General features: G+C 36.3%; 1 protein-coding gene across 13 annotated transcripts in view; it reads right to left on the bottom strand.

Moving 5' to 3' along the window:
• The window catches only part of TASP1 (taspase 1), a 374,267-nt gene that overhangs the window by 299,757 nt on the left and 47,112 nt on the right, over nt 1-27,398 (bottom strand). For all 13 annotated transcript variants that reach the window (XR_010836312.1, XR_010836313.1, XM_067011980.1 and 10 more), the window contains 3 exons: nt 24,034-24,118; nt 14,101-14,180; nt 341-447 (listed from right to left, as the gene is read on the bottom strand). Coding sequence is in view for 11 of the 13 variants with exons in the window: in XM_067011980.1 (XP_066868081.1) it covers nt 341-447; nt 14,101-14,180; nt 24,034-24,118 (272 nt within the window). In the remaining 2 variants the exon portion in view is untranslated. The remainder of the gene's footprint in view (nt 1-340; nt 448-14,100; nt 14,181-24,033; nt 24,119-27,398) is intronic.

Genomic DNA, 27,398 nt, shown 5'->3' with positions numbered 1-27,398 from the left:
TTAATATAATTGAGACGTGCTGTAAGTGTAAAATACACACTGCTTTTTGAAGACTTAATACAAAAAAAAAGAAAATAGACTAGATCACTAGTAATTCTTTTCATTGATCACATTTTTGAAGCAATATTTTAGATTCACTGTTTTAAATAAAATAAGTATTAAAATTTCACCTGTTTCTTTTAATTTTTTTAAATGCAGCTACTGGAAAACTAAAAAAGTACATATGTGGCATGCATTATATTTCTACTGGGTTGTACTATTCTGAGGCTTATATATCTAAATGCAGACTAAGTATATCATTATGATACATTAATTATTAATATTTCAAACACCTCCTGACCTTTTCACTTGATTGTCTTCTTTTCTTTAGTTGAATGAAATCTGTTTCCACCCTTTCTGCCAGCTCTAGTTTCCTCTTGTTTCTTTTAAATGCAGCTAAACTGAATCCTATAAAAGAAACATTAAAAATAACATTTGAAAAATATTAGGGCAATGGGGCAGATGAGATATCCTGAAGAGACTCCTCAGGACAAAATCCTTAAGAATGTTAGATAAAGGGTTTTATAAAGTCTTTTCGGTGTACACTGAGGTGGGAGGAAATAAGAAAAATAACCTAAAGTAAAAAAATTAAGAAAAAGGTCAAATCCAGAGAGACAAGAGAGTTCTGAAGATAGATGCTCTCCAGGAGTGTCTGCTAATGCATGCCATGGCCAGCTCTGGTTTTGAAGGTCTCTGTGCATAAGAGACAAGAGCTGAGACTTGGGACAGTGCAGCAGGAGAAAACGTATTGGAGATCATCCGCATAAAAAGGGGGAACCCCAAAGGGTGATATGCCCAATGAAAGGGAAAACTAGAAAATGCTGCAATATGCAAAGGATCAGGAAACTTGTTAAGTCACAGGTTGGCTATAAAGGTAAGAGAAGAAAAGTCCTGTTACACTTGGCTGGTTTGGGAAGGGGAGTGCTGTTTTGTGGGTGTGTGTGGGTGTGTGTGGGGGGTACGTGCATGGGGGGTTGGGTGTGTACGCGTGTCGGGGGGTGTACGCGCGTGTGTGGGTGTGTGTACGCAAATGTGTGTGCGCGTGTGCACACAAGGTGGGGGTAGGGGTGGGGGGCTGCTCTTGAAGAACAATTAGAATTATAAGAACAAAATACATATCTATATAACATTAAAGTATAAAAAAATACTTAAAAGTTCAGGCAGAATTAGGAGAATTCGTATTACCTATGTGGCCTAAAAAACACAAAAAACCAAAAATGATCTCGGTGAGGTAATGCTTCAAAAACCCATTAAACGCAAATGCAAATACTCCCTGGAAAAACCTACCTTAGCTCACTCAGACCTCAAAGAATTCCCATGTTCCAATTAATATGAGCCCATAGTTAAAAACACAGTTCATAGAACGAATGAGAAATAAATCACCAAGAATGAAAAAATAAAAGTCAGCCAAACATCAGAAAGTGTAATCCAACCGGCAAAGACCTCAGATACTAGTGTAATCGTATATAGAATATAAAACATGTTTATGCTCACAGACATTAAAAAAAAAGATATTGAAAATATAACTAAGGAAGAAAAGATGATAAAATTCCCAGGCAGACTTGAAGAAGAACCAAATAGGACTTCTAAAAATAAAAAATACAGGGGCTTCCCTGGTGGCGCAGTGGTTGAGAGTCCGCCTGCCGATGCAGGGGACACGGGTTCGTGCCCCGGTCCGGAAAGATCCCACATGCCACGGAGCGTCTGGGCCTGTGAGCCATGGCCGCTGAGCCTGCGTGTCCGGAGCCTGTGCTTCGCAACGGGAGAGGCCACAACAGTGAGAGGCCCACATATCACAAAAAATTTAAAAAAATAAAAAACAAAAAATAAAAATAAAAAATACAATAACTGGAATTTTAAGACTTGATATACAGATTTAAACAATTAGATTCAGCTGACAAGAGAAATTACAAACTGGAATACAACACTGAATAGATTACCAAAGTTTTCTGATAATGGCAGACTAAATTCTTAAGAGCAATTCTCCCACCAAATATTATCAAAAATATTGGATAAAATATGAAAAACACCACCTTAAAAGCATGAAAAACACCACCTTAAAAGCATTAAAAACCATATAAAAAGTACCGAGCTTTTCTGGGGGTAAACTGAAGACTAAAGCTATTATTATTGCACTGTGAACATTTGCCAACACTTGCACACTTGAATTTGATTCCATAGCATCAAGGAGAGGCATTAAGTCAAACCCAGAGCCCATTAAAGGTGGGAGTTTCATAGGAGACACTTCCCACAGCAAGCTAGGGATTAAAAGGGCCAACATCCCCACAGGAAGGCTGAGCTAGAACCAAGCAAGTCCACCCCTACCCTCTACCCCAATACCAAGTGCATTTAGGCAAGCTGGTTATCTCCAATGCACTGAAAGGAAATATCTGCTCACCCAGAACACTATATCCAGTAAAATTAACCTTCAAAAATGAAGGTGAGGACTTCCCTGGTGGCGCAGCGGTTGAGAGTCTGCCTGCCGATGCAGGGGACACGGGTTCATGCCCTGGTCCGGGAAGATGCCACATGCCGCGGAGCGGCTGGGCCCGTGAGCCATGGCCGCTGAGCCTGAGCGTCCGGAGCCTGTGCTCCGCAACGGGAAAGGCCACAAGAGTGAGAGGCCCACGTACCGCAAAAAAAAAAAAAAAAAAAAAAAAGTTTAAAAAAAAATAAGAATAAAAAATGAAGGTGAAATAAAAATAGTTTCAGGTGAACAAGAATGAGCAAATTCATCACCAGCAAGACCTGTACTAATGAAAAATATTAAAAGGTGTTCCTCAGTAACAGGCAAAATAATACAAAGTGAAAGCTCAAAGACAAAAAAAAAAAAAAAAAATGGTAGGAGAGAGGGGTGGGGAATTAAGTGAAAAGAAAAGAATATATGTGCAGACAAATCTAAATGAAAATTGACTGTAGTAAAACAAAGTGTCACAGTGTTTTTAAGTGCATATTAATTTTCTCCACATTGATGTAAATTAAAATAACAGTGGGAAAATAACAGATACTCTAACATATTACCTTTAAGATTAATCAAGAAAATTTTAAATAAGGAAAAACAAATATGTCGGGAAAATTAGGTGGGAAAGGAACCAGAGTTGCCCTCAAGACAAAGTCTAACAACAATAGTGTAGTAATGGACAAAAAAGAGTAATGGAACTGACCAACAAATTTAGAAACAAACTCAGGTATATCCTAATAGAATTTGAGAATAACACTGCTTTTTCATACCATTGGGAAATCTATGTTATTCAGTAAACTTTCTTGGCACAATACATTACCTATTTGAGGAAAAAAACACAAATTAAATTCCTACCCCACACTACACACAAAACTGAAACCTTATAAGTATTAATGATTTAAACATATAAAATCTAAAAACAGAAGTCCAAAAAGATTAAGCCATCACACAATAGGCATAAATACCAGTCTTTTTATATCAATCTTTTTTGAGAGAGATTTTATTTTTTATTTTTACTCGTTTTAAAGTAGAATATTTTACTTTGAATGTTATCAAAGCCAGAATCCATCAAAAGGATGGTTCATTGATAAAACCACATAAAATTTAAAATGTCTACAAGGCAAAAGACATCATATGCAAAGGTAAATGATAAATGGTATCTTTTTAAATTTTAAAGTATATGCAAATAGTTATAGATAGGATTAATAACCTTGAATCAGAATAGTCTGATATAAAATTAATAAGCTGGAGCTAGAGGGAAAATGGCAGAGTAAGAAGCACCAGGAATCTGTCTCCCCACCTAGACAACAACTGGCCTGATAGAATCTGTCTAATGTTAAATATTATACAACTCTGGAGTCTATTAAAGAGGCAAGTTTCCAGGGGAAAGCTTCATTGTAAACTGTGGTTAATTTGGGTCAACTTCAGCTCTTCACACAGTAGCCTCCCCACACCCCATCCCCAACCCTGTGGCAGGCAGCTGGGCATACACTCCTAGAGCAGCCTGCACATAGCTTGTGAGAGTCAGGGTGGGAAATAAAGAACCTCTCCTCCAAATACCAGAATCTGTGCTCTGATTGCTAGTTCTGGTCACAGAGGTACAGACTCAGAGGCAGACAGCCATTGCTGCAATGCCTCTCCCTCCAGCTAAAGTGACCTCCAGGGAATTTAAAAGGCTAGTCCTTGACTCCCTTTTTGGAGACAGACATTTAAGGAGATATACAAATGGCCAAAACGCACATGAAAAGATAACCGACAGCATAATCATTAAGGAAATGAAAACTAAAATCACAAGATACCACCTCATACCCATTAGGACGGCTATTACCAAACAAACAAACAAAAAACAAAATAACAAGTGTTGATGAGGGTGTGGAGAAATTGGAACCTTTGTGCACTATTACTGGGAATTTAAAATGGTGTAGCTGCAATGGAAAAGAGTACACTGGTTCTTCAAAAAATTAAAAACAGAATTACAATATAATCCAGCAATTTCACTTCTGGGTACCCAAAAGAATTGAAACAGATATTCGAACACCTGTGTTCATAGCAGCATTATGCATAATAGCCAAAAGTTGGAAACAACTCAAGTTGCTTTAACCCATTCAATGTATAAATGGATAAACAAAATGTGATATATACATACAATGGAATATTATTCAGCCTTAAAAAGGAATTCTGACGCATGCTACAACATGGTTGAACCTTGAGGACATCATGCTAAGTGAAACAGGCCTGTCATGAAAGAAAAAAAAAAATGTATGATTCCACTTATAAGAGGTACCTAGAGTAGTCAAATTCATAGGGACAGAACTAAGAATGGTGGTTGCCAAGGGCCAGGTGGAAGGAAACAAGGAGATAGTGTTTAATGAGTACAGAGTTTCAGTTTCTCAAGATGAAAAGGATTTTGCAGATGGATGGTAGTCATAGTTATACACTGTAAATATACTTAAAGCTACTGAAATGTACCATTAAAAATGTTTAAGATGGTAAATTTTACATTGTGTATTTTACTGAAATTTTTTTAATGTACATGAACAGTTATTTATAGCAGCATTATTTATTATAGCCCCAAACTGGAAATAACCCAGATGCCTTTCAATGGATAAATTATTAAACAAACAGTGGTACATCCACTGTTTAGCAAGAAGATGGTACAAACTATTGATAAGAACAACCACCTGGATGAATCTCAAGAGAATTATACTAAGTGATAAAAAAGCCAATTCCCAAAAAGTCATATTCTATATGATACCATTTATATAACATTTTTGAAATGACAAAATTATACAAACGGAGAATAGATTAGTAACTGCCAGGTGTCAAGGAAGGGGTGAAGGTTGGAGGTGAGTGGGTGAGACTATAAAAGGGCAACATGAGAGATCCCTGTGGTGATAAAAGTGTTGTGTATCTTGACTGTCAATACTATCCTGAATGTGATATTGCACTGTAGTTTGGCAAGATGTTCCCATTGGTGGAAACTGGGCAAAGGGTACATGGAATGTCAGCATAACTGGCCATATTAACTAGCCATATGAAATTAAGTGTTGATATATCATATACCAGTTATGATAAAACTCTACAATTACAAAGTATGTTTGATATCATGTTGTCTTTCAAAGTACCTTACGCAAAGGCAGAAAAACTGTAAGAGCACAATCTAGCCAACAGAAAAGAAGAAAATAGGATTCCTTGTGGTGGAATCATGCCCATAAATTGAAAGAATAGAATAATGTCCTTAATCTACTCTTTACTTAATTTAAAGATGTATCCCAGGTCCAATGAAAGCATAAAACAGCTGAAAATTAAGGAATAGATGGTAGCAACTTTGTAGCACAAACTATTTAAGGTCGTCCTTTACCAAAGGAAAACAAAATTACTTTCCTTTTAATTTCAAGTTTAATGAATTTTCTGGAAGAATTCAAAAGAATGTACACATTCTATCTCAGACATTCTGAAAACTGAATGCGCATTGAAATTACCTACAAAACTTTAAAAACTACAGATGCCTGGGTCCCATCTACAGAGTTGCTGTTTTCATTGATTTTGAGTGCAGCCAGGGCTTCTGAATTTTTCAAAGCTCCCCAGTGACTCTGATGTGCAGCCAAAGTAGAAAACCACTGCTCTACTGGTTACACCTAACTCCAGATACGATCAATCACTAAAATCATCTTATTAGTCAGTGCTAAAGAGCTAAGCCTATTAAATTCTGATGAAATCACACCACCAAGATCATTTTCACATCCCACATATTAGTAACAGTGAGAATGATATTAATAGTCAACATCTGAATGTTTCTATGGACCAAAAATTGGAGTAAGAATTCTTGATACATTACCTCAAGGAGTCACAACATCTCCATGAGAAAAGTGTCTTGGAGGTAACTTGCCCCTGGTCACATAAAGGCCTCTAAAGTCTGTGCTCTGAGCTACTATGTGGTCATCAATGGCACCAACTATACAAAGCCAGACTTCTCAAAAGTAGACAGCAAACCTCTTAGGAATCTGGCAATAGCCAGCAAAACAGTAAATGCACATCCTCTATGAGCCAGCAATTCTACTTCCAACTATCTACCCCAATAGAACACGTATATATTAAGTGATGTGTACAAGAATATTCATGGAATTATCAATGTTAACGGCAAAATCTAGAATCAACCTGAATGCCTATCAATAAAGAAACAGCTAAATAAATACGGTAAAATGCTATTCAACAGTTTAAAAATTAATTCATCTATATATATCAACATGGACAGATTTCAAAATACATCTTGCTGCATTACAAAAAATATTATAAAAAGCCATGTTATAATACTACTTATCTACAAACTTACTAAAGATACTACAGTATGATACCATTTATCTACTTAAAAAAGAATACTATATATTCTTTTCCAACTATATATGTTGGAATACTATATATTCCAACATTTCTGTTGGAACAGAGAGAAGCAAATCAAATAAGTAACTGTGGTTATCAGACTGAGCAGGAGTCTGGGATTGGGAATGGAAGTAAAAAGCAAGACCAGGTTTATGTAGAATGCTTCAGTATTTAAGAAGATAACTTATTCCTCTACCACACAATTTAAAAGTAATAAATACAATGGTTAGATACATTTATTAATTTATATTATTTTTATTATTATATTTGTTAATAGTACACATTTACAAAACATCAGTTCCAGCTCCTGGTAATGAAAGAATAGCTTATATGAGACTAACCTACAGACCAATAATAATTACAAACTCTGCACAGAAGTTTTAAACTAAAAAAAAAAAAAAAAAAAAAAAAAAGCCTATTTGAAGGCAAGTGACCAAAAGCTGGCAGAAATAGGAGAGGATTCAACCACTGAAAGAAAAGAAACACACTGGGTGAGATCCAAATTCAAACAGCTTTCCCCATGAGGCACTCCCCACCCTGTGAAATACACAGAAAATAAAGCTCAGGTAGAAAACTACAGTCTTATTGGCCTGAGATGAAGGAGTCTGGGGCTACTGAAGCCACTGGAAAGTAAGAGAGGAATCCTGGAAAGGAGAAATCCACAAAAAAGGAGGCCCAAAAATCTATGTAAAAGTCCCCTCAAATCCTGAATGAGTCCTTAACTGTTCATACAGGATGCAAGATTCCATAAAGTCCACTGAGGAGAATAACAGCTGAAAAGTGAACAGATGTTTCAGTATAAATACTCACTGTAGGAGAAACAAAATTTAAAGTTTGAGACTTTCTACTGAAACCTCAGAAAGGCCATATCTCAGGAATAAAGACCACAAACTAGTACTAAGAGACAACTCTAGGATTAAGAAAAAACTGAAATAGACTCACTTTAACAAAGCCAAAAACCAGGCTGTGACAATATCAAGGTGAACTGCAAATAATTTAATTACATGTTAGAGCAAACTCAACATCATTCAAAGGATGATAACAAATCATAGTCTCTAAAATGTATCATCCACAATGCTCAAGGTGTAATTTTTTTTAAAAAATTGAGACATGCAACTAAACAGGAAAGTGTGACCAAGGTCAAGAAAAAAAATCTATCAATAGAAACTGACCCACAGATTACCTAGATTTTAGAATTAGCAGTCAAAGATTTCAAAATAACAATGATAAATATGGCAACAATGGATATAATGGGTGAAGACATGGGAAATTTCAAGACAAAGATGAAGGCTGTTTTTTTTAATGGAAATTTTAAAACTGAAAACATAATATTTTATATTTTTTAAATCATAACATCAGATTAATATCAAATTAGATACTGCAGGAGGAAAGACCAATAAACTCAAAGACCAATTCAACAGAAATCAAACAAATAGAAGTGTGATGGTTAATTTTATTTGACAACTTGACTGGGCCAGAGAGTGCCCAGATATTGGTCAAGCTTTATTCTAGGTATGTCTGTGAGGGTATGTTTGATAAGGTTGAGATTTACATTTAAATTGATAGAAGGAGTAAAGCAGATTGCCCTCCCTATGTAAGTGGACCTCATCCAATCTGCTCAAGGCCTTAATAGAAAAATGCAGACTCTCCCCGAGTAAGAGAAAATTCTTCTTGCCTGACTGCCTTTCAACTAGAACATCAACTTTTTCCTGCCTTCATATTTGATCTGAAACATTAGCTGTTCCTGGGTCTCAAGCCTGCCAGCCTTCACACTGGAACTATACAATTGACCCTCCCAGTTTTCAGGCCTTTGAACTTGGATTAAAACTACCCCATTGTCTCTCCTGGTCTCCAGCTTGCTGACTGACCCTGCATATCTTGGGACTTGTCAGCCTCCATAATTGCTTTTCAGCCTCCATAATTTCCAATTCTTTATAATATCTCTTTAGATAGATAGATGATAGATAGATAGATAGGTATCTTATTGGTTCTGTCTCTATGGAGAATCCTGACTAATACAGAAAGCACAGAGAACAAAGACTGAAAAAAATCAGAGCCTCAGGAACACATGACAGCATCAAATGTTTTAATGTAAGTGAAGCTGAAGTCCTAGAAACAGATGAAGGAGAGCATGAAGCAGAGAGTCCAATAGTTTCCTAATTTGATTAAAAACTGAACCCTCAGATTCAACAGGCACAATAAAACTAGCACAAAGGAAACCATACCTAGGTGAAAACAAACAGAACAATTTTTAAAAACAGTCAGAGAAAAAAGAAGACACATTACACACAAGGAAGCAATAATAATCATGTCTAACTTCCTAGCAGAAACAATGGAATCCAGAATATAATGGAATAACATCTTTAAAAGTGCTAAAAGGATACAATGGAATATTATTCAGCTATAAGAAGGAAATTCTGATACATGCTACAACACAGATGAAAACACGCTAAGTGAAATAATCCAGACACAAATGACAAATATTACGTGATTCCACTTAGAGGAGGGACCTAGAACAGGCAAATTCATAAACAAAGAAAGCAGAATAAAGGTTACCAGGGACAGGCAAGAGGGGGATAGGTAATCACTGTTTAATGGGTACAGAGTTTCTGTTTGGGTTGAGGAAAAAATAGAAATGGGTAGAGGCGATGGTTAATCAACACTATGAATGTATTTAGTACCACTGAGTTATACACTTAAAAATTGTTAAAATGGTAAATTTTATGTTATGAATATTTTACCACAATAAAAAAAAAAGAAAAAAAGTGCTAAAAGGAAAAAACCTGCCAACCTAGAAGTCTATATCCAACAAAAATGTCTTTTCAAAGTAAAAGCAAAATAAGGATGTTTTTCAAATAATGAAAGCTGAGAAAAGTTTTCACCACTACATCTACCACATTACCAGAAAATATGTAGCATTCCAGGCTGAAGGAAAAGATGCCAGAAAGAAATTCAAATCTACATATAGGAATAAAATATGTAAGTACATGTGAAAATGTGTAATAAACTTAGAATAAACCTTAGAAAGACATTCTAAAAGCTGAAGGGGAATAAAAACCTACAAATTATGCCCCCCAAAAGGTAATCAAGTATAAAACATTATCATTAACTAGCACCAACATACCATTTTATTTCTACTGAGGATTAAACAAATGGCTGAGTATAAGATGGTATTTAAAATTTTTTTAATCTAAGTAATAGTTATAATTTCTCCTTTTAAATTCCCCATAGGTCAGAACCATTCTTTTTTGAAAAAAATAAAAAGAATATGTCACTTAACTTTCAAACACTTTATTCAGAGAACATTTCTTGTTGATTGGTTATAAAAGTTATAAAAAAAAATCTATGGCACAATATGTTTTTCTTATTACAAGTATAAAAAATAGTCAGAAATAATTTTGCCATCCTGAAAAAAAATCTAGTACTATTTTCTAACACATTTTTTTTTTTTTTTTTTTTTTTGCGGTATGCGGGCCTCTCACTGTTGTGGCCTCTCCCGTTGCGGAGCACAGGCTCCGGACGCACAGGCTCAGCGGCCATGGCTCACGGGCTTAGTTGCTCCGCGGCATGTGGGATCTTCCCGGACCAGGGCACGAACCCGTGTCTCCTGCATCGGCAGGCGGATTCTCAACCACTGCGCCACCAGGGAAGCCCAACACATTTTTATATAAATGTTCTGAAGTAAAATTGGCAGACTGAATGCATGAATTCATCTCCATGCCCTACTAAAACTTTACCAAAAAGAAATTTAAGTGGGGGAAAAGACTGACATACACAAGCAGTGATTATAATGAGAAGGGAGATATCAACAGTTTTAGAACATAGAAAGCAAGTGGACAAACAGTAACTAATTGAGCAGAGGAAGATGAACCCCAGTGCCCACTAGCCAAGACATCACAAAGCAAACTAATCTCAGCCAAAGTAAACTAATTCCTGCCAAAGAAACATCAAGAGAGCTCAAAGTAGAAAGCACCTGGTGTCTCTGAAAGCCAGCTTGAGACTAAAAACAGGAGAATGGGCAGAAAATGTCAATAAGGAACATGGAGATGCCCAAATCCCCTGCTTGTGCTTGCAGAAAATGTGGAGAGGCTGAACTAGATGGGCACCAAATTAGCAGACACCAAGCACATCTGGGAGCAGGTACAGGGCTCTACCTAAAACTGAGTTTGATGTAAAAGTCTGATAAAGGCACTGTGACACCTCCAGCCCCTTCCCTTGCTCTGTACCAGAATACTGGCTATTGCCTTGCCAGAGCTGGGAAGATTTCTCTGTCTAATCCAAAAGAAAAATGTGTAGAGAAATGATCAACTCCTCCCCTCTTGAGGTCAAACAGACCTGCCCTAACACAAAAAGCTGCCAACAGGTCTTTAGGTAACTCACTCATGAATATGAAAACTGCAGAGGGTCACTAGATAGTTGAGGAAATTAGCTAACATGTATTAGGGTTTGAAACAAACACAAAGTAAGACAGAGGAAGCAGAAACAGTGGATAAGAACAAGTTTTAAACCATAATATCCTAAGAGAGAAATACTGAGTTCATGAAACAAAACCCCATGTCTTAAAAGTATTAATCACAGATGAATCTCTAGAAATTAAAAATATGAAACCCAAAATTATAAATTCATTAGAAGTAGAAGATTTGGAAGATAAAATTGAAGAAACTTCCCAGAAAGCAGAACAAAAGACAGAGATTTTTAAAAGGAGAAAAAGTAAATTTTGAAAATGATACATGGGATTAGAGCACAAGGTTCAACATCTAATTCAAAGAAATTAGAAAAATATAACAGAGGAGAGATAGGGGGAGAGATTATTACACAAATTTTTTTAAATTTCCCCAAAGCACATGAATTTCCAGATGGAGAGTCCAAAAGAGTACCCAGTATAATAAGTTAAAAAAGGCCCATCCCAAGATATCATTGAGGTAATAAGATATCTTATTCACTGAAATAAGAACTTCCTTCCAAAGAGGCAAAAGACACCACAAAAAAATGGGAATCAAAGTGCCAGCGGACTGCATAATAGCAAGACTGGAAATTAGAAGACAGAGCAATTTCTTCAGAAACCTAAGCGAAAGTGATTTCCCACCTTACATATATCAAATGAGGGAGTAAAACAAGAAAAAAAAAAAAAAAACATTCGGAAACAGACAATTTGATACTGGAGAGAGGAAAAGGGAATTCCAAAGTGATAGGGAGGTGAAGACCAGATGACAGCTGCACAGCAGGCCTACCGAGCGCCCACTCTAGACCCAGGTTGCCAGGTGGCCTGCCTCCAAGGAAAAACAAGATGGAATTGGCAGATGAGCTGATTTGTGTGCCTGATATAAGAGCTCCACAGCAAGTTCCACTGGGGAGACTCTAAGGCAGAATTCGTGGCAGCGAGTGTGAGGATCCAGGACTCTCACACTCCCTGCCTCCCTGCACACACACATTTCTCCTCCTCCCAGCCTCTCAATATTACAACTTGCAGCAGTACGGAATTCATTTTGAATATAATGTTACTAAGAGCTAGTCCTTATTAGACACTTGCTATGATAAATTGTCATCTCTTTTTTATACAACTTGGTTTCCATGGAGCTAATGATTCCTCACTTTTTCATTTGATTATTTAAATTACATTCATAGATTACTTGATACAAATTTAAAGATTTAAAAAACAAGTAGTATATGTTTTTACTATTTGTTTTACACATAAACACGTAGCCATGATTTCTTTTTTAAGACAGACATATAAAACACACATATATACATATTTAGAACCTCATTTTTCACTTTTTAAAGTCATTATTAGATTTAATCATTATCAGTCTTTATAACAATTTCCAGCTACTTCATAACATTTCATTATAAGACTATGTGATAGTTTACTCATGTTCCTCTGTGTTGGACATAAGTCTTTTTCAAATTTTTTAGTAATCTTTTTTTATGTTTTTCTTTTTTTCCCTTTATTTATTGAAGTAGTTGATGTACAATAATATATAAGACACAGGTATACAATATAGTGATTTCACAATTTTTTAAAGGTTATACTCCATTTATAGTTACTATAAAAATTGGCTATATTCCCTGTTGTACAATATATCCTTGTAGCTTATTTTATATATAATAGAATTTTTTTACATTCTTAATAATGCTCACTGAGTACCCTTCTACATAAACCTACGTCTATATCCCTGATGACAAGTTCCGAGAAGCAGAATGGGTTTAAGACTTTTGATCTATACTACTTAACTGTCTTCCAAAATTTCTGCCAATCTACATTTGTACCTACAATGTATTATGTTCATTTTACCACACACTTACCAGTAGTAATACAATATTTTTTAACTCTTTCACCAAGTGAGCGGGAACAGATTTAACATGTACTCATCTTAATTTGAATGTCCCTATTAGCTATGTTATATTATCTATTTATGACTTTTGACCTTTTTCTATTGGGGTATCACATGTATTCGTGTGACTTTTAATCTGGCAAAACTCTTCATAGATTAAGCATATGTATCCCATTGTCATAGCTATGATAAATGTTTTTTCAGTCTTAACTCTTCTGCAGTCACACTTTTGTTCTTCCTTCTCATACACTTGGTACCTAGATAGGACTTCTTCAGCTCAAGGATGGGTAAATGTTGACCTATGTTTTCTTCTCTCTCTCTGAGTGGTATGGTTTTATTGTTAGTAATTATTTTAAGTAGCCTAAAAGGGATCCTTTAACCATACTTCTATAAAAACATGAGCAAGGACTTCCCTGGCATCGCAGTGGTTAAGAATCTGCCTGCCAAAGCAGAGGATATGGGTTCGATCCCTGGTCCAGGAAGATCCCACATGCCCCGGAGCAACTAAGACTATGAGCCACAACTACTGAGCCTGCGTGCTGCAACTACTGAAGCCCACACACCTAGAACCCATGCTTTGCAACAAGACACCACAATGAGAAGCCTGCACACCACAATGAAGAGTAGCCCCCACTCGCCACAACTAGAAAGCCCATGCACAGCAACGAAGGCCCAATGCAACCAAAAATTTTTTTGAAAGCAGGAGTGAGGGGATCTCAAGAATATAAAGGTGGCTTAAAATCAAATAACTTTCTATTTATCTTTTAACTAAAATATTTCAACATACAAGCTTTCTTCCTTAAATATAGGTACTATATGGATCAAAAGCAATGTAACACTTTCAGGTATATATGCTAATACAGCTTAATTTTGAAAAGTTTTACTTACTTGTGGTCATGATGCTAGGAGGGCAAGAGGGTATTCCATGATCTACTGCCCATCTGTAGGCTCCTTCTCCAACTAAAAAGCTAATGACAGAAAAATTACTCTTTTAAAAATTCATAGTGTCATCTTCTCCTACATATTCAATAAAGTAATATAAGTAATATAGTAAGGCAACTGAAAAAAATTTGCAATACCTCAAAATGGCCATATGCCTAAAAAATTCTTTTAATTTTTCCTCAAGTTGGAAATTTTACAAGTAGAAATGGTACAATATCGTTTGCAATAACTAACCAGTAAAAATTGGCAAAATGTAACATAAGAAGTAAAAATGGTTGATTTCCCAGTGGAAAATATTAAGATTTATCTTGGATCAACTGTGGTTCTCAGTTTATGTACAAGATCTATTTCATCAGATTAAGAGTCAAAGCTTAAGTGAATGTCTTCAGATTTAGTATTCGTGCCTAGTATAACACCTGGATCTACCCAAAATGAGTCGGGTACATCCAGAGATGCCCAAACACAATGATACGCACTTACATTTCTAAGCCTCGATGCAATAAAAATATATACATGGCTGTCAGAATCATTTTTACTGTGGTAAATAAAGCAGTGTGGTACATCCCAAAAGTAATTTTTTTAAGTCCCAAACTGCAAGTTTTAACATAACAAAGTGAATAAAAGGATACTGTTAGCTAATTGTAAAAGACCTCCTTTCAAAGATTTCAAATAGCATGCAAGATAATTAACCACCCCATTCCCTAACACAGTAATAGCAAGCAGTTACCATAATAATCAATCACTTCATCTCCTTCCACAGCCAGCTTCTTAAAGCTCTCAGCCAGCTAGTAATGGATTCCTTGAACTAGTGCCTACTCATTAGTTTCCTGCTCCCTATTTTTTGTTTCTGTTCTTCTAATCATTCCAACACTAAAAACTTGAAATAATACATATTGAAGTCTTTAGATTTGATTGTTCGTAAGAAGATCAATGACAGATTAGAAGAAAGTCTAAGTTGATACTCAGAAACATATCCAAATGGCTCCAATGAAAAACAAATTGGTTAAGCCCAGTAACTATTTTCCAGTATATATGAAGGTGAGAATGGAGGAAGCATTAAAAAAAAGAGAGGAGGCAGAGAGCCAACAAGAATACCTCTTCAAACTTCCATTCTTAAAAAAAAATCTAAAGGACTCCAGAAATAGAAAAGTTCCTCCTATTCCTGTATCAAATGAAGACCACTGCAAAGAAACTACAAAGAAAAGCTGTCACATAAAGGAAAACGGAAGAATAACTGAGGTAGGAACTTGGATGCAAGTTGAGCTGTCCTGACAGCATTTGTAGCACTTCCTTCTGCTAGAAAAAGACTTTGATATAAGAAATAAACTCTCTTCATGTGAAGACGTAGAAGAGATGCTGAAGTATTAAATTAAATGATCAGGACAGAAGTTTGGAGCTGAATCTAGTATTCTCAGCACTCCCAGTCGTCATTTGGGGTTCTATCCCAGCATCTGGAATCGAAAGTATTTTATAACTTAAGCTTAGTTTTATTTTTCATTTCTTAATCATTCGTAAATTTGATTCTAAATAAAATTAGTTTGCCGTTGTCTGCTATGCAAGGTTTTAAATACGTTAGGCGCTGTACAATATTCACAGGAAGGTGCATATTTGGATGCCGTCTTACGGGTAAGAATTCTGAGATCCTGACCTTTCACTACCAAAAATTACTTGTCCAGCAGTTTGACATCACACAAAATGGCATATAACTAACTGCTTCTGAAATCATTTTAAAATGCTAAAAAGCTAGGTGAGCTTTCACTAAAAACTATACTATCAAAAATGAAAAATCTCTTCCCACAACACTAAATGCAGCACCAATTCAAATATTTCTCAAATACTCTTCTGACTCTCCAAGGAGAAAGCTTTCACAGAAGTTTCACCTCAATTCACTGGAAAAATCCATTGACTCCACCTTGTTAACACATCCAGGTCTGACCACTTCTCACCACCGCCCTGGTCTGAGCCACCATCATCTATTACCTACAGTGTTGAAATGGCCTCATCACTTCCATGGTCGCCTTGCTCCGTCCCCTGCCCCAGTCTAATCTCAACACACCAGCCAGTGACATCCTTGTAAAACACAAGTCAGGTAATGACATCTCTCTTCTCAAAATCCTGCGAAAGCCCTCGTGAGAGCTCTAGCATGAAAACTGGAGCCTTCACCAGGATCTCCAGGCTCCCAAGTGACCTGGTCTTCTCTGCTCCCTTCTTCCCTCATCTCTTCTTCCTCTTGCCCCCTGGCTTACTCTGCTGCAGCCTCTTACAACACACAAACATGCCAAGGGGATTCCTGCCTCAGGGCCTTCACCCTGACTGTTCCCTGTCAGGGTCTTCCTTATTTCCCAAATGGCAAATTTCCCCATCTGTTTAAATATATCTCCCTGATGAGGCCAATTTAAAACTGTACCCAACACACTGCACTCCTCTACCCAGTACTCCCAATCCCTCTCATTCTGTCTTTTTTACATTTTTTCTTTTTTCTATCTTCTCACATACCATATACTTTATAACTGATGATATTATCTCTGTTGTTTATATCTATCTCCCTCAAATAAACTGTAAGCTTCACCACAACAGGGATCTTTGTTTTTCATTGATATCCATATATGCTAAGCATTTAGAACAGTGCCTGAAGCACACTAAGCATTAGAAAAACATTGGCAAGATATTCAGCAATAAACTAGGGTGTCAAAATTCTCTAAAGGACAGCATTTTTCTCGTGCTATGCTCTCCTTAATTTACATTAAAGCAAGTCTAAAGTGTTAAGAAACAAAAGCAACACTACTGAGACCGCACTGAGTGGGATTATTAAAACCTTCAACAAGCTGAGCTATTGAAGTGCCAGCATAGCCAAACACCCGAAAACACAGTGAGGTCAATTACAATTTCATGGATGGGAAATTTTCAAAAACCATGATACTATGTAGTCAGTCTAAAACTGTGCAATTTAGTGATTCAGAAAGCTCTCAAAACTGCTTAAAATGCATTATGTTGGATGAGAAAGATATAATGAGAGAAAATGATAGCTGCTTCTTTGGACTTAAAAATGGATTTCTATATATTTTACCTATTACTTCTTTATCATAAATGCACAGAACTGAAGAAAGACCACCAATTTGGTGGCTACTGATTATTTAAAGCTTACAAACAGATAAAGTGCAAATAAGAGAGAACCTGCTGTATGTGGAAATAACACATAATGACCAAATTAAATAATAAGGATTTACCTCTTCTTAAAATTTTTATTACAAAAATTTTCAAACATATACATTACAGAGAACAGTGTAATGATCCCAAAGGATCATCACCCATTTTCATCAATTGTTAATACATTGCTAATCGCATTCATTTATACTCCCACCCAGATTATTTTGAAGCAAATCTCAGATATCATATAACTTCAAATATAAATATTTTAGCATGCATCTCAAAAAATAACTTTTTAAAAAAACATAACCACAACATAACCAATTGACACCTAAAAAATTTAACAATAAATCCTTAGAATCAAAATAGTTTATTCAATCGATGTTCACATTTCCCTGATTGTCTCATAAAATTTTTACTATTATTGTTATTTTTGCCTTTTAAACTATTTTGTTTGAAGGGGAACCCAACTAACCCATCCATAACTCCTGATTAGTTGATAGCTCTGTTTCTTTTAATCTATAGGTTTTTAAATTTTCTTTTCACATTCATACAATGGTAATAAAATCAATGAATTTATGAAATACAATAGATTAAATAGTATTTTTAAATAAACAATGTACCAAAAATTAAATTTGCATCTTAAAAAATCTAAGGGTCTAATGAGCAACAATGCTTTTCTAGCTTTCCCTTTTTCACCAAAAGAAACATAATTTCCAAAAATTATAACTTATTCTATAACATATTAGGGTAGCAGTCGGCAATTCTTTTTCTGTAGAGGGCCAGACAGTAAACAGTTGAGGCTTTGTGACCAGATGTCTCTGCTGCAACAACTCAGTTTGGCCTTTGCAGAGCACAAGCAGCCATAGACAATATGTACACAAATGAGTATGGCTCTGTTCCAATAAAACTTTATTTACAAAAAACAGTCAATAGTCCAGATTTGGCCCACATGCCATAGTTTGACAACCCCTGTTCTAGATGGTTATGCCTATCAAAGTTGTAGCCTATCATAATGAAGGAGGAAAGAGTAAAAATAAATAAAATTTATTTACTTTTATAAATAAAATAAACTTAGGAAAATATGACCCAGTTTATGATAGTAGGCCCACCAAATTTATGAGGATATCATATGCATGCTAAATATATTCTACTAATCTGACCAAACACCAATACTTAAGTAATATATCATATCATGGTGGCAATAACCAAAAAATTAAAACATAAAAAATTATCAGCTAATAGAAATACCATTCTGCCTAAAGTTCTGCTGAGGGTTTTTCTAACAAAGCAATAAGAGTTTATAAAATTCTAATAGAATTTAGATACAGCTGAAACAAATACACTCCCTCCCTGTCTTCCTCAATGAGATATACAGACAGATGAACTTTTTATTTAAAGACTTCTTAGAAAACACCCAATGACTTGCTGCCCCCATAGAGTCACCTGCCTCTTCAACAGATGACACCAGAAGACCACAGTTTCTAAGTCCTCCATCTGCTTTTGATAGTTTTTCTACCTCTATGCCTGGCATACAGGAAGTAAACAAAAAATATTTGCTGAATGAAGGAATGGGTAAGTGAATGGATAACTAAATGGGTGTAAACATTACTTCTTACTATTATAAAAGGATTCTACTCTATGGGTTCTAATCTGCTGCTTCTAATGTGATAAGGACAGACTCCATAAATTTTTAATAGCATGACAGTGTCAAGTATGGTACTCAGTTTCTTTGTTGGCAAAATGTATGTTACCCTCATAAATCATATAATGATTTTATGAGATAATACACACAAACCACATAAAACAATGTTTCTCATAGTGTACAAATGCAATAAATTTTAGCTATTATCATTATAGAAATTAGATAACTAGACTTCTTAGGGTTGTGCATAAACAAGCTTAAAGTAAAAACATGATAAATTTGTTTTATTTATTTAGGATACTCAGGGAATTGGCATTTTTTTAAAACTACTGCAGGTATACTGTGAACTTGCACGTATGTGAGAGACTTATGCTTCTGGACAGATGGAGAAACAGGGAATACATTTATACTCTTGCCTGAACCAATGGAAAACAAAAATCAAACAAAATACAGAAAATGATAGTTTTCAGGCATTAGACAGTAGGTAGCACAGGACAGCGATCCTTGAAAGAAAGAAAACTAACAAGGTAAACCTTATGATTGCCCTAGCTTACTGCCTGGAGAGTTTGCAGCCACAGCACAGGAACAGGAACTCAGGCAGAGCCCTGCAGTCTCTCTGAGTTGAAGACAGAGAGCTGGGCATCCAGAGAAGCCCAGGTGGCCGAGTTCACAGGGCAGAGAACCAGAGAGGAGAAATCTACAGAGTCCGCCTATAGTCTTCAGATCAGTGTATGTGTAAGAGGAAATCATCCAAAGCCTGGGAAAGAATAACACGAAAAGTTTTAGAGGAAGCAATCCCCAAGTTCACACAGGGCCAAAAACAGCTCCTGTTCCCACCAAAGTAAAAAACCTCATTCTAGTTGCATCTGTTATAGTACTCAGAAAGGTTTTGCCCAACAGCAAAGCAAAATTAGCTCAAGGCTAAATGCTTCTCTAGTTGCATGTAACAAAGTATAAAGCAAGACCTGAAAGGATGAAACTGTCTCTAACCGCATCCTAGAATTAAAATACAGAAATATCCAACACAAAATAAGGCAAAACTCACAATATCTGGAATCCAATAAAAAATTACCAAACATGCAAAGAAGCAGGAAAATGTAACCTATAATGAGAAAAATCACTCAATTGAAAACAACCCAGAAATGACAAAGATGACAGAATTAGGAAACAAAGATATTAAAACAGTTACTATAATTGTATTCATATACTCAAGAAGCTACAGGAAATATGAAACATGTTAAGTAGATACACAGAAGACATTTTTTTAAGGTGCAAACTGAACTTCTAGAGATAAAAACTACAATGTCAGAAATGAAAAAATAAACTGGATGGGATTAACAGGTGATTAGATATTGCCAAAAAATAGTGAACTTGAAAACAGCAATGGAAATTATTCAAAAATGAAACGAAGAGAAAAATGAATGGAAAAAGTAAATTATCAGTGATCTGTAGGACCAAATATACGTGTAATTGGAATCCTGGAAGATAGAAGAGAAGAGGGGATCAGAAAAAAATATCTGAAGAAGTAATAGCCAAAAATTTTCCAAATTTGATGAACTATATATCCCTACATATTCAAGAAGCAAAATGAACCCAAACCAAAGACATTACAAGAAAGCTACAGACCAATGTCTCTCATAAACATAGATGCAAAAATTCTTTACAAAATGTTAGCAAATTGGATCCAATAACATATAAAAAGGATAATACATTATAACCAAGTGGAGTTTATCCTGGGAATACAACTGTTGCTTTAACAATCGAAAATCAACCAATCACTATACCGACAAAATAAGGAAAATTATAAGATCATTGCAACAGATGCAGAAAAACATTTGAAAAAGTACAATACCCATCCCTATTAAAAACTCTCAGCACACTAGGTAAAGAAGGGAACTTTCTCAACACGATAAAGAGCATCTATGATAAACCTATAGCAGCCATCATACCTAATGGTAAAAGAACAAATGCTTCCTCCCTAAGGTTACAAACAAGGCAAGGATGTCTACTCTCACACTTTGATTTCACATTGCATAGGAGGTGCTAGCCAGTGTAATAAAGAAAAAGAAATTAACTAAAGGAGTCCACATTAGAAAGCAGTATCTTTATTACTTAAAGAACTATCTTTATTCCCAGAAGACAGAACTATCTATGTAGAAAATCTTATGGAATCTGTAAAAACAGTATGAGAACAAATGAATTTAGCAAATTCCTAAGCTAGAATATCAATATAATAAAATTAATCATATTTCTATATTGGCAAGGAACAACTGGTATTTAACTTTTAAAAATATGCAATTTATCACATCAAAAAGAAATACTTAAGTATAAATTTGATAAAAAACTGTGCAAAATCTGTACACTGAAAATTATAAAACACTATTCAGAGAGGTTAAAGAAGACCCTATAAAATGGATAAGTTACAAAGCTAATCAAAATTCCAGCAGGTTATTCACAGAAATTGACAGGCTAATTCTAAAATTCACATGAAAATGCAAAATGCCTAAAATGGTCAAAGCAATTTTGAAAACAAAAAATAAAGCTGAAGAACTATGTACGTGAGAAACTTACATCACTAGTTCCAGACAATTGTAGGATCACTTTATGATATAATTTTAATACAGAGATGGCCATCACTTTTTCACATATATTTTATCTTTGTAAAATATAAAAATATTGCACATATCTCCTTTGACAATTGCCTCATCTTGTTCCCTCCTTTCTCCTTCCTAGAGGTAATTATGGTGAGGTCTGGTAACTTTCTTTCCAGAACTTTTTTGTACATCTATGTACATGTTTACGTAGACTTAGAAAATCAAAGTGCCGGCATACCTCAGAGATATTGTAAGTTCAGTTCCAGGCCACCACAATAAAGTGAATAAATAAAGCAAGTCACACAAATTTTCTGGTTACCCAGTTCATATAAAAATTATGTTTATACTATGCTGTATTTTATTAAGTGTGCAATAGCACTATGCTTAAAATAACACTGTACATACCTTAATTAAAACACAGTTTATTGCCAAAAAATGCAAACCATCATCTGAGCCTTCAACAAGTCACAGTAGTAAATAACATTAAAGATCACTGATCACAGAGCACCATAACAACTATAATAATAATGAAAAAGTTTGAAATATTTTGAGAATTACCAAAATGTGATATAGCGACATGAAATGAGCAAATGCCATTGGAAAAATGGCACCAATAGGCTTGCTTGAAGTACAACTGCCACAAACCTTCAATTTGTAAAAAATGCAGCATCTGTGAAGCCCAATAAAATGAAGTATGCCTGTACTGTATATGTGTAATACTATGAAGGAATATATGAGAATAAGAAAAGCTAAAATTGAGGACAATTGTTACCTAGGGGCAGGGCCAGAGATGGGGTCAGGGTAAGGATATGGGACAGTGAGATGGATAAGGATGCCATTAGAAAGGGCCCAGTCTAGGCAACTTTAAATCTCTTGGTAATGTTTCATTTTCTTAACATTTCTTAACATGTTTCATTTTCTTGACATGGGAAACAGGGATATCGTGAATATATTTGGGTAAAAGGTTTCAAGATTTCTCAAAACTATATTAATTTATTTTCTATGACTTGAAATTATAACAGTCAAATAAAGTGATATCTATAGTACCACTGTCACAACTTTCAACAGAGAGTATTAATGTAACTTTAATGTGTTCAGGCATGCTGAACACATATAGTACTGAAGTATAAGATGGTTGAGTATAAGACAGTATTGAGGGCTTCTCTGGTGGTGCAGTGGTTAAGAATCTGCCTGCCAATGCAGGGGACACAGGTTCGAGCCCTGGACCGGGAAGATCCCACATGCCGCGGAGCAACTAAGCCCGTGCGCCACAACCACTGAGCCTGTGCTCTAGAGCCCACGAGCCACAACTACTGACCCTGCATGCCACAACTACTTAAGCCCGTAAGCCTAGAGCCCATGCTCTGCAACAGGAGAGGCCACAGCAATGAGAGGCCCGCACACCGCAACGAAGAGTAGCCCCCGCACACTGCAACGAAGAGTAGCCCCCACTCACTGCAACTAGAGAAAGCCCGCGCGCAGCAACGAAGACCCAACACAGCCAAAAATTAAATAAATAAATAATTTTTTTAAAAAAAAAGACAATATTGACGCATACTTGTTTATACTATTAGGCATGTTAACAGGATGGTAATTACAGTTTGCAAACAGAAATTTACAAAACTATTTAAGGATGAAATACGATGGTGAGGATTTTCTTTAAAATACTATAGGAGGGCTTCCCTGGTGGCGCAGTGGTTGAGAGTCCGCCTGCCCGATGCAGGGGGCACAGCTTCGTGCCCCAGTCCGGGAAGATCCCACATGCCGTGGAGCGGCTAAGCCCATGAGCCATGGCCACTGAGCCTGCGCATCCGGAGCCTGCGCTCCGCAACAGGAGAGGCCACAACAGTGAGAGGCCCGCGTAATGGGAAAAAAAAAAAAAAAAAAAAACTATAGGAAAGAGATGCATGAGATAGATGAAGGGCAAAAATATTGTTAATTATTGGAGCTAGATGGTAGGTTCATGAAGGTTCTTTAAAATGTTCTCTCTACTTTCATAAATATTTGAAAAGTTCAGTTTCTTTTAATGAAAATTATGTTAATGTTGGAGAAAAGATGTAATTTTACTAATTGAGCGTCACAATATGTTTCTCCAGAAAAGAAAAATTACATACTTTTATATTAAGAGCTTCTCAAAATTAAAAATGAGTTTAGACTCTGGTCTCAAACATGTAAGATACTTTAAAGTTTTATAATAAAAAGACCCCCGTTGAACACTTATTAACAGCAAAAGCATCTCTATAATCGACTACAAAACCTAAAATTAACTGATCTCTTTTCTGCTTTAATCCGTAATATTCTATTCCAACCGGAGCTCTATCAAGTATTCAAAATGTTCCAAGATCACAGAACAAAGCATGTCTTCCTCTCAAAGGCAAGCTACTGCTGGTGTGTAACCAACTGCATCAGCCTTCTGTGGATAAAAATAGCCTTCAAACACTGCATGCACCAAAGACCAAAGACCCAGGGAAAGTCGAAGAACAAAGCAGTTACCAGGGAGGAATTCGGCCGGCTGAGAGCTTGCCCTTCTGCCCTTCACACAAGAGTCTGTTCGCAACTGAGACTGGGTTCTTGATTCCTATAAAATAAAATTGGCAGAAAATGAAGTCAAAAAGTCTTCAAGTTTCCCACTCAATTCTGTGGCAGTTTCAATATGACAAATTTTAAATATCATGGAAAACTTTCTTTAAATACACTAATGAATATCGTTAATTGTCATGAAAAATAAGGATCAAATTGACAAATATATGAATACTTATAGATATAAGAACAAATATAAAACATATATTCTCATTTTGTCATGTGCTACAGCAGCAAAGACTGAATTTGCAATAATACAAATTTAAATTAAGTTCCTTTTTAATAGATTTCAGTATGGAATTTAAAAAATAAACTGATAGGGCTTCCCTGGTGGCGCAGTGGTTGAGAATCCGCCTGCCGATGCAGGGGACACGGGTTCGTGCCCTGGTCCGGGAAGATCCCACATGCCGCGGAGCAACTAAGCCCGTGAGCCATGGCCGCTGAGCCTGTGCGTCCGGAGCCTGTGCTCCGCAACGGGAGAGGCCACAACAGTGAGAGGCCCGCATACCGCAAAAAAAAAAAAAAAAAAAAAAAAAAAAAAAAAATAAACTGATAATTTGGCATCTATTATCAAAACCATGAATTTCCTCTAAAGAATAAACATGATTACAAACAGCTTCAAATTTACCTTGGGGAGAAAAATTAATGGCCCAAAATTTTAAATCTCACCTGCAAGAAAGCATAAAGAGAAAGTCCTACAAATGGGATAAGGGTGGGGAGAAGAGGCCAAGTATGTACAAGATTGAGACTTAAAATATGGTTCGGATTGTTTCCAGAAGGGAAAACAAAATGTGAACAGTGAGAAAAGGGTGCTTACCTAGGAGGGAAAATAGGACAGAAAGTATTAGCATGAAAAAAATTGCCTAGCATGACAATGATGATGATAGAAGACAGTGACAGAAACTTAGGATCCAGTATGAGCCAGGCCCAGTGTCAAGCCCTTAAATGTATCAGATTATTTAACTGATCCTTCAACTCTATCACATAAGTACAGTTATAAACCCTATCTGATTACTGAGGAAACATTTGCACAGGTTAAGTTACCTGTCCAGGATCACACACTGAGATTTTAACAAAGGCAGCTAATGCCAGAGACCATGCCCTTAACCACTAACCTATGGATGCCTTTCAGAACACTATTAATAAAAACAACAACAAAAAAAAAAAACAGAAGTGGGATACAAAGAGACTAAAAACTTCAAATTAAGGTCACCAGATTGCCTTAAAACAAAACTAGATATTTAGCTAAACACCAAAAACTTCTCTGCCCCACCAAAGAATGTATGAAGTAGCAAAGAAAGGAAAAGCTTAGATCTCTGTACTAGCTCTTAAATTTATTTCTGTATGTGATAATTCAGTATTGTAAAGACATTAATAATTACCAAATTAACTTACAAATTCAAAGCAATAAATTCTCCACCAAAGCTCCAAAAGGATTTCTATGATACATGACAAGCTGACTCTTAAATTCATCAGGAAAAAAAAATGAAAATAATTTTTTGTAAAAAAATGAGGAGGTATTCACCTTACAAGATAACCGTTTTTTATTAAAAGCTATTCTAATTGAGTGTGGTTTGGGTACCAAACAGACAAATATATCAATGGAATAGAATAAAGCTAAAGTTGAGACACAAATACATGTACATGTGGATATTTAATACATAATATAGATAGTATTTCAAATGAATAGGAAAAGGATGGACTATCTATGAGAGGTGGAAAGAACACAGAGTGATGGGAGTCAGACTGTTATAAACCAGCTATCAATTTATCGCTTCTCAGCTATAAATTCACCCTTGGTTGCCTAATGGGTGAAAGTGGAAATGGGCCTAACTATGTTTCCTTTGCCAGCTGGCACACGGGTCAGCTTTGTCAGTAGAGGGCACTGGAGACACAGTGCAGGAGGAAAAGGTGGCCTGCCAGCCAGGATCCAGGAGAGCACCAGTTATTCTCACTATCTGGTCCACAAGGTTCTCTCCAGTGCTAAGTGCTTGCGGGGTGCAGCTTTCTCCAGCATTTGGCTACCACGTTTTCCCCAACTCCTGATTCAGGCCACAGCAGCATAGCTGACAGCCCCAGAAAGAACAGGACCAGGCCCAGCTCAAGTCACTGATCCCCATACCTTCTCTTCAGCCCTATAGCAAAGCATCCTGTGGGGCTGGCTGTCTAGGGAGCCAAAAGTCCAATCCTCATCCTGCAAACAAAGGTTTAATTCCCACGGCTTCCTGGCCTCTGTGTGCCCACCTATCAGCCTGAGGCACCCAGGATTGTTTCTGCTCTCACAATGACTGTGGCCTGGGTAACCCAGCAAAAAAGTGGGCTGTCCAACAGTCAGCTGCAGCCACACCTTTTTCTGTGAGGTCTGAACTCCCTTCCAAGTTTATCCTTACCAGGATAGTCTCCCCCTTCCCTTTACATTAAGCTTCTCCTGTCTAAACTGCTGTGTGGTTTCTGTCCCCTAGTTGGACCCAGACTGACACAGTAACCTTGGACAAATTACTAAATCTCTCCTGTGTCTCAGTTTCCTCACCTATAAAATGGGGATAAAAGTACTGACCTCAAAAGGTTATCGTGAGAACTAAATGATTTAACATACATGAACTACTGGAGAACATTGCATGGTATGTATGTAATACTCATCCAATAAATGGTACTTAATATTATCGTTACTGTTGTTATTCAATAAATTATATAGGGACAATTTGCTGATCAGTTCAGAAACTGATCAACAAACAATGATTTCAAGAAGCCAATGAAAAATAAATTACACATGTATTTGAAGAAAATGTAAGTGACTGTAGTTACAATTATGAGTGAGATAAACCTTAAGAAATGCAAAATACAGGGCTTCCCTGGTGGCGCAGTGGTTGAGAGTCTGCCTGCCGATGCAGGGGACATGGGTTCGTGCCCCAGTCGGGGAAGATCCCACATGCCGCGGAGCAGCTGGGCCTGTGAGCCATGGCCGCTGGGCCTGCACGTCTGGAGCCTGTGCTCCGCAACGGGAGAGGCCACAACAGTGAGAGGTCCGTGTACCACCAAAAAAAAAAAAAAAAAAGAAAAGAAAACTCCAAATGATTCAAAATAACTAATGAATTTTCTGAACAATTAAAAAACATTCCAATTGTACACACACTCTTTCAAAGAACAGAGGGGAAAAAAATTCCAACTCATTTTATGAGGCCAGCCATAACATGATTCCAAAGTCTAAAAAGAATATTTTTAGAAAGTAAAATTAAAGCCAATCTATTATATAAACATAGATGTCAAAATCTTAAACA

This window comes from Kogia breviceps, chromosome 14 (genome assembly GCF_026419965.1).
Source record: "Kogia breviceps isolate mKogBre1 chromosome 14, mKogBre1 haplotype 1, whole genome shotgun sequence".
NCBI classification, from domain to species: domain Eukaryota; kingdom Metazoa; phylum Chordata; class Mammalia; order Artiodactyla; family Physeteridae; genus Kogia; species Kogia breviceps.
Note: the sequence above shows the minus strand (reverse complement) of the source record. Positions and strands in the feature narration are given on the sequence as shown.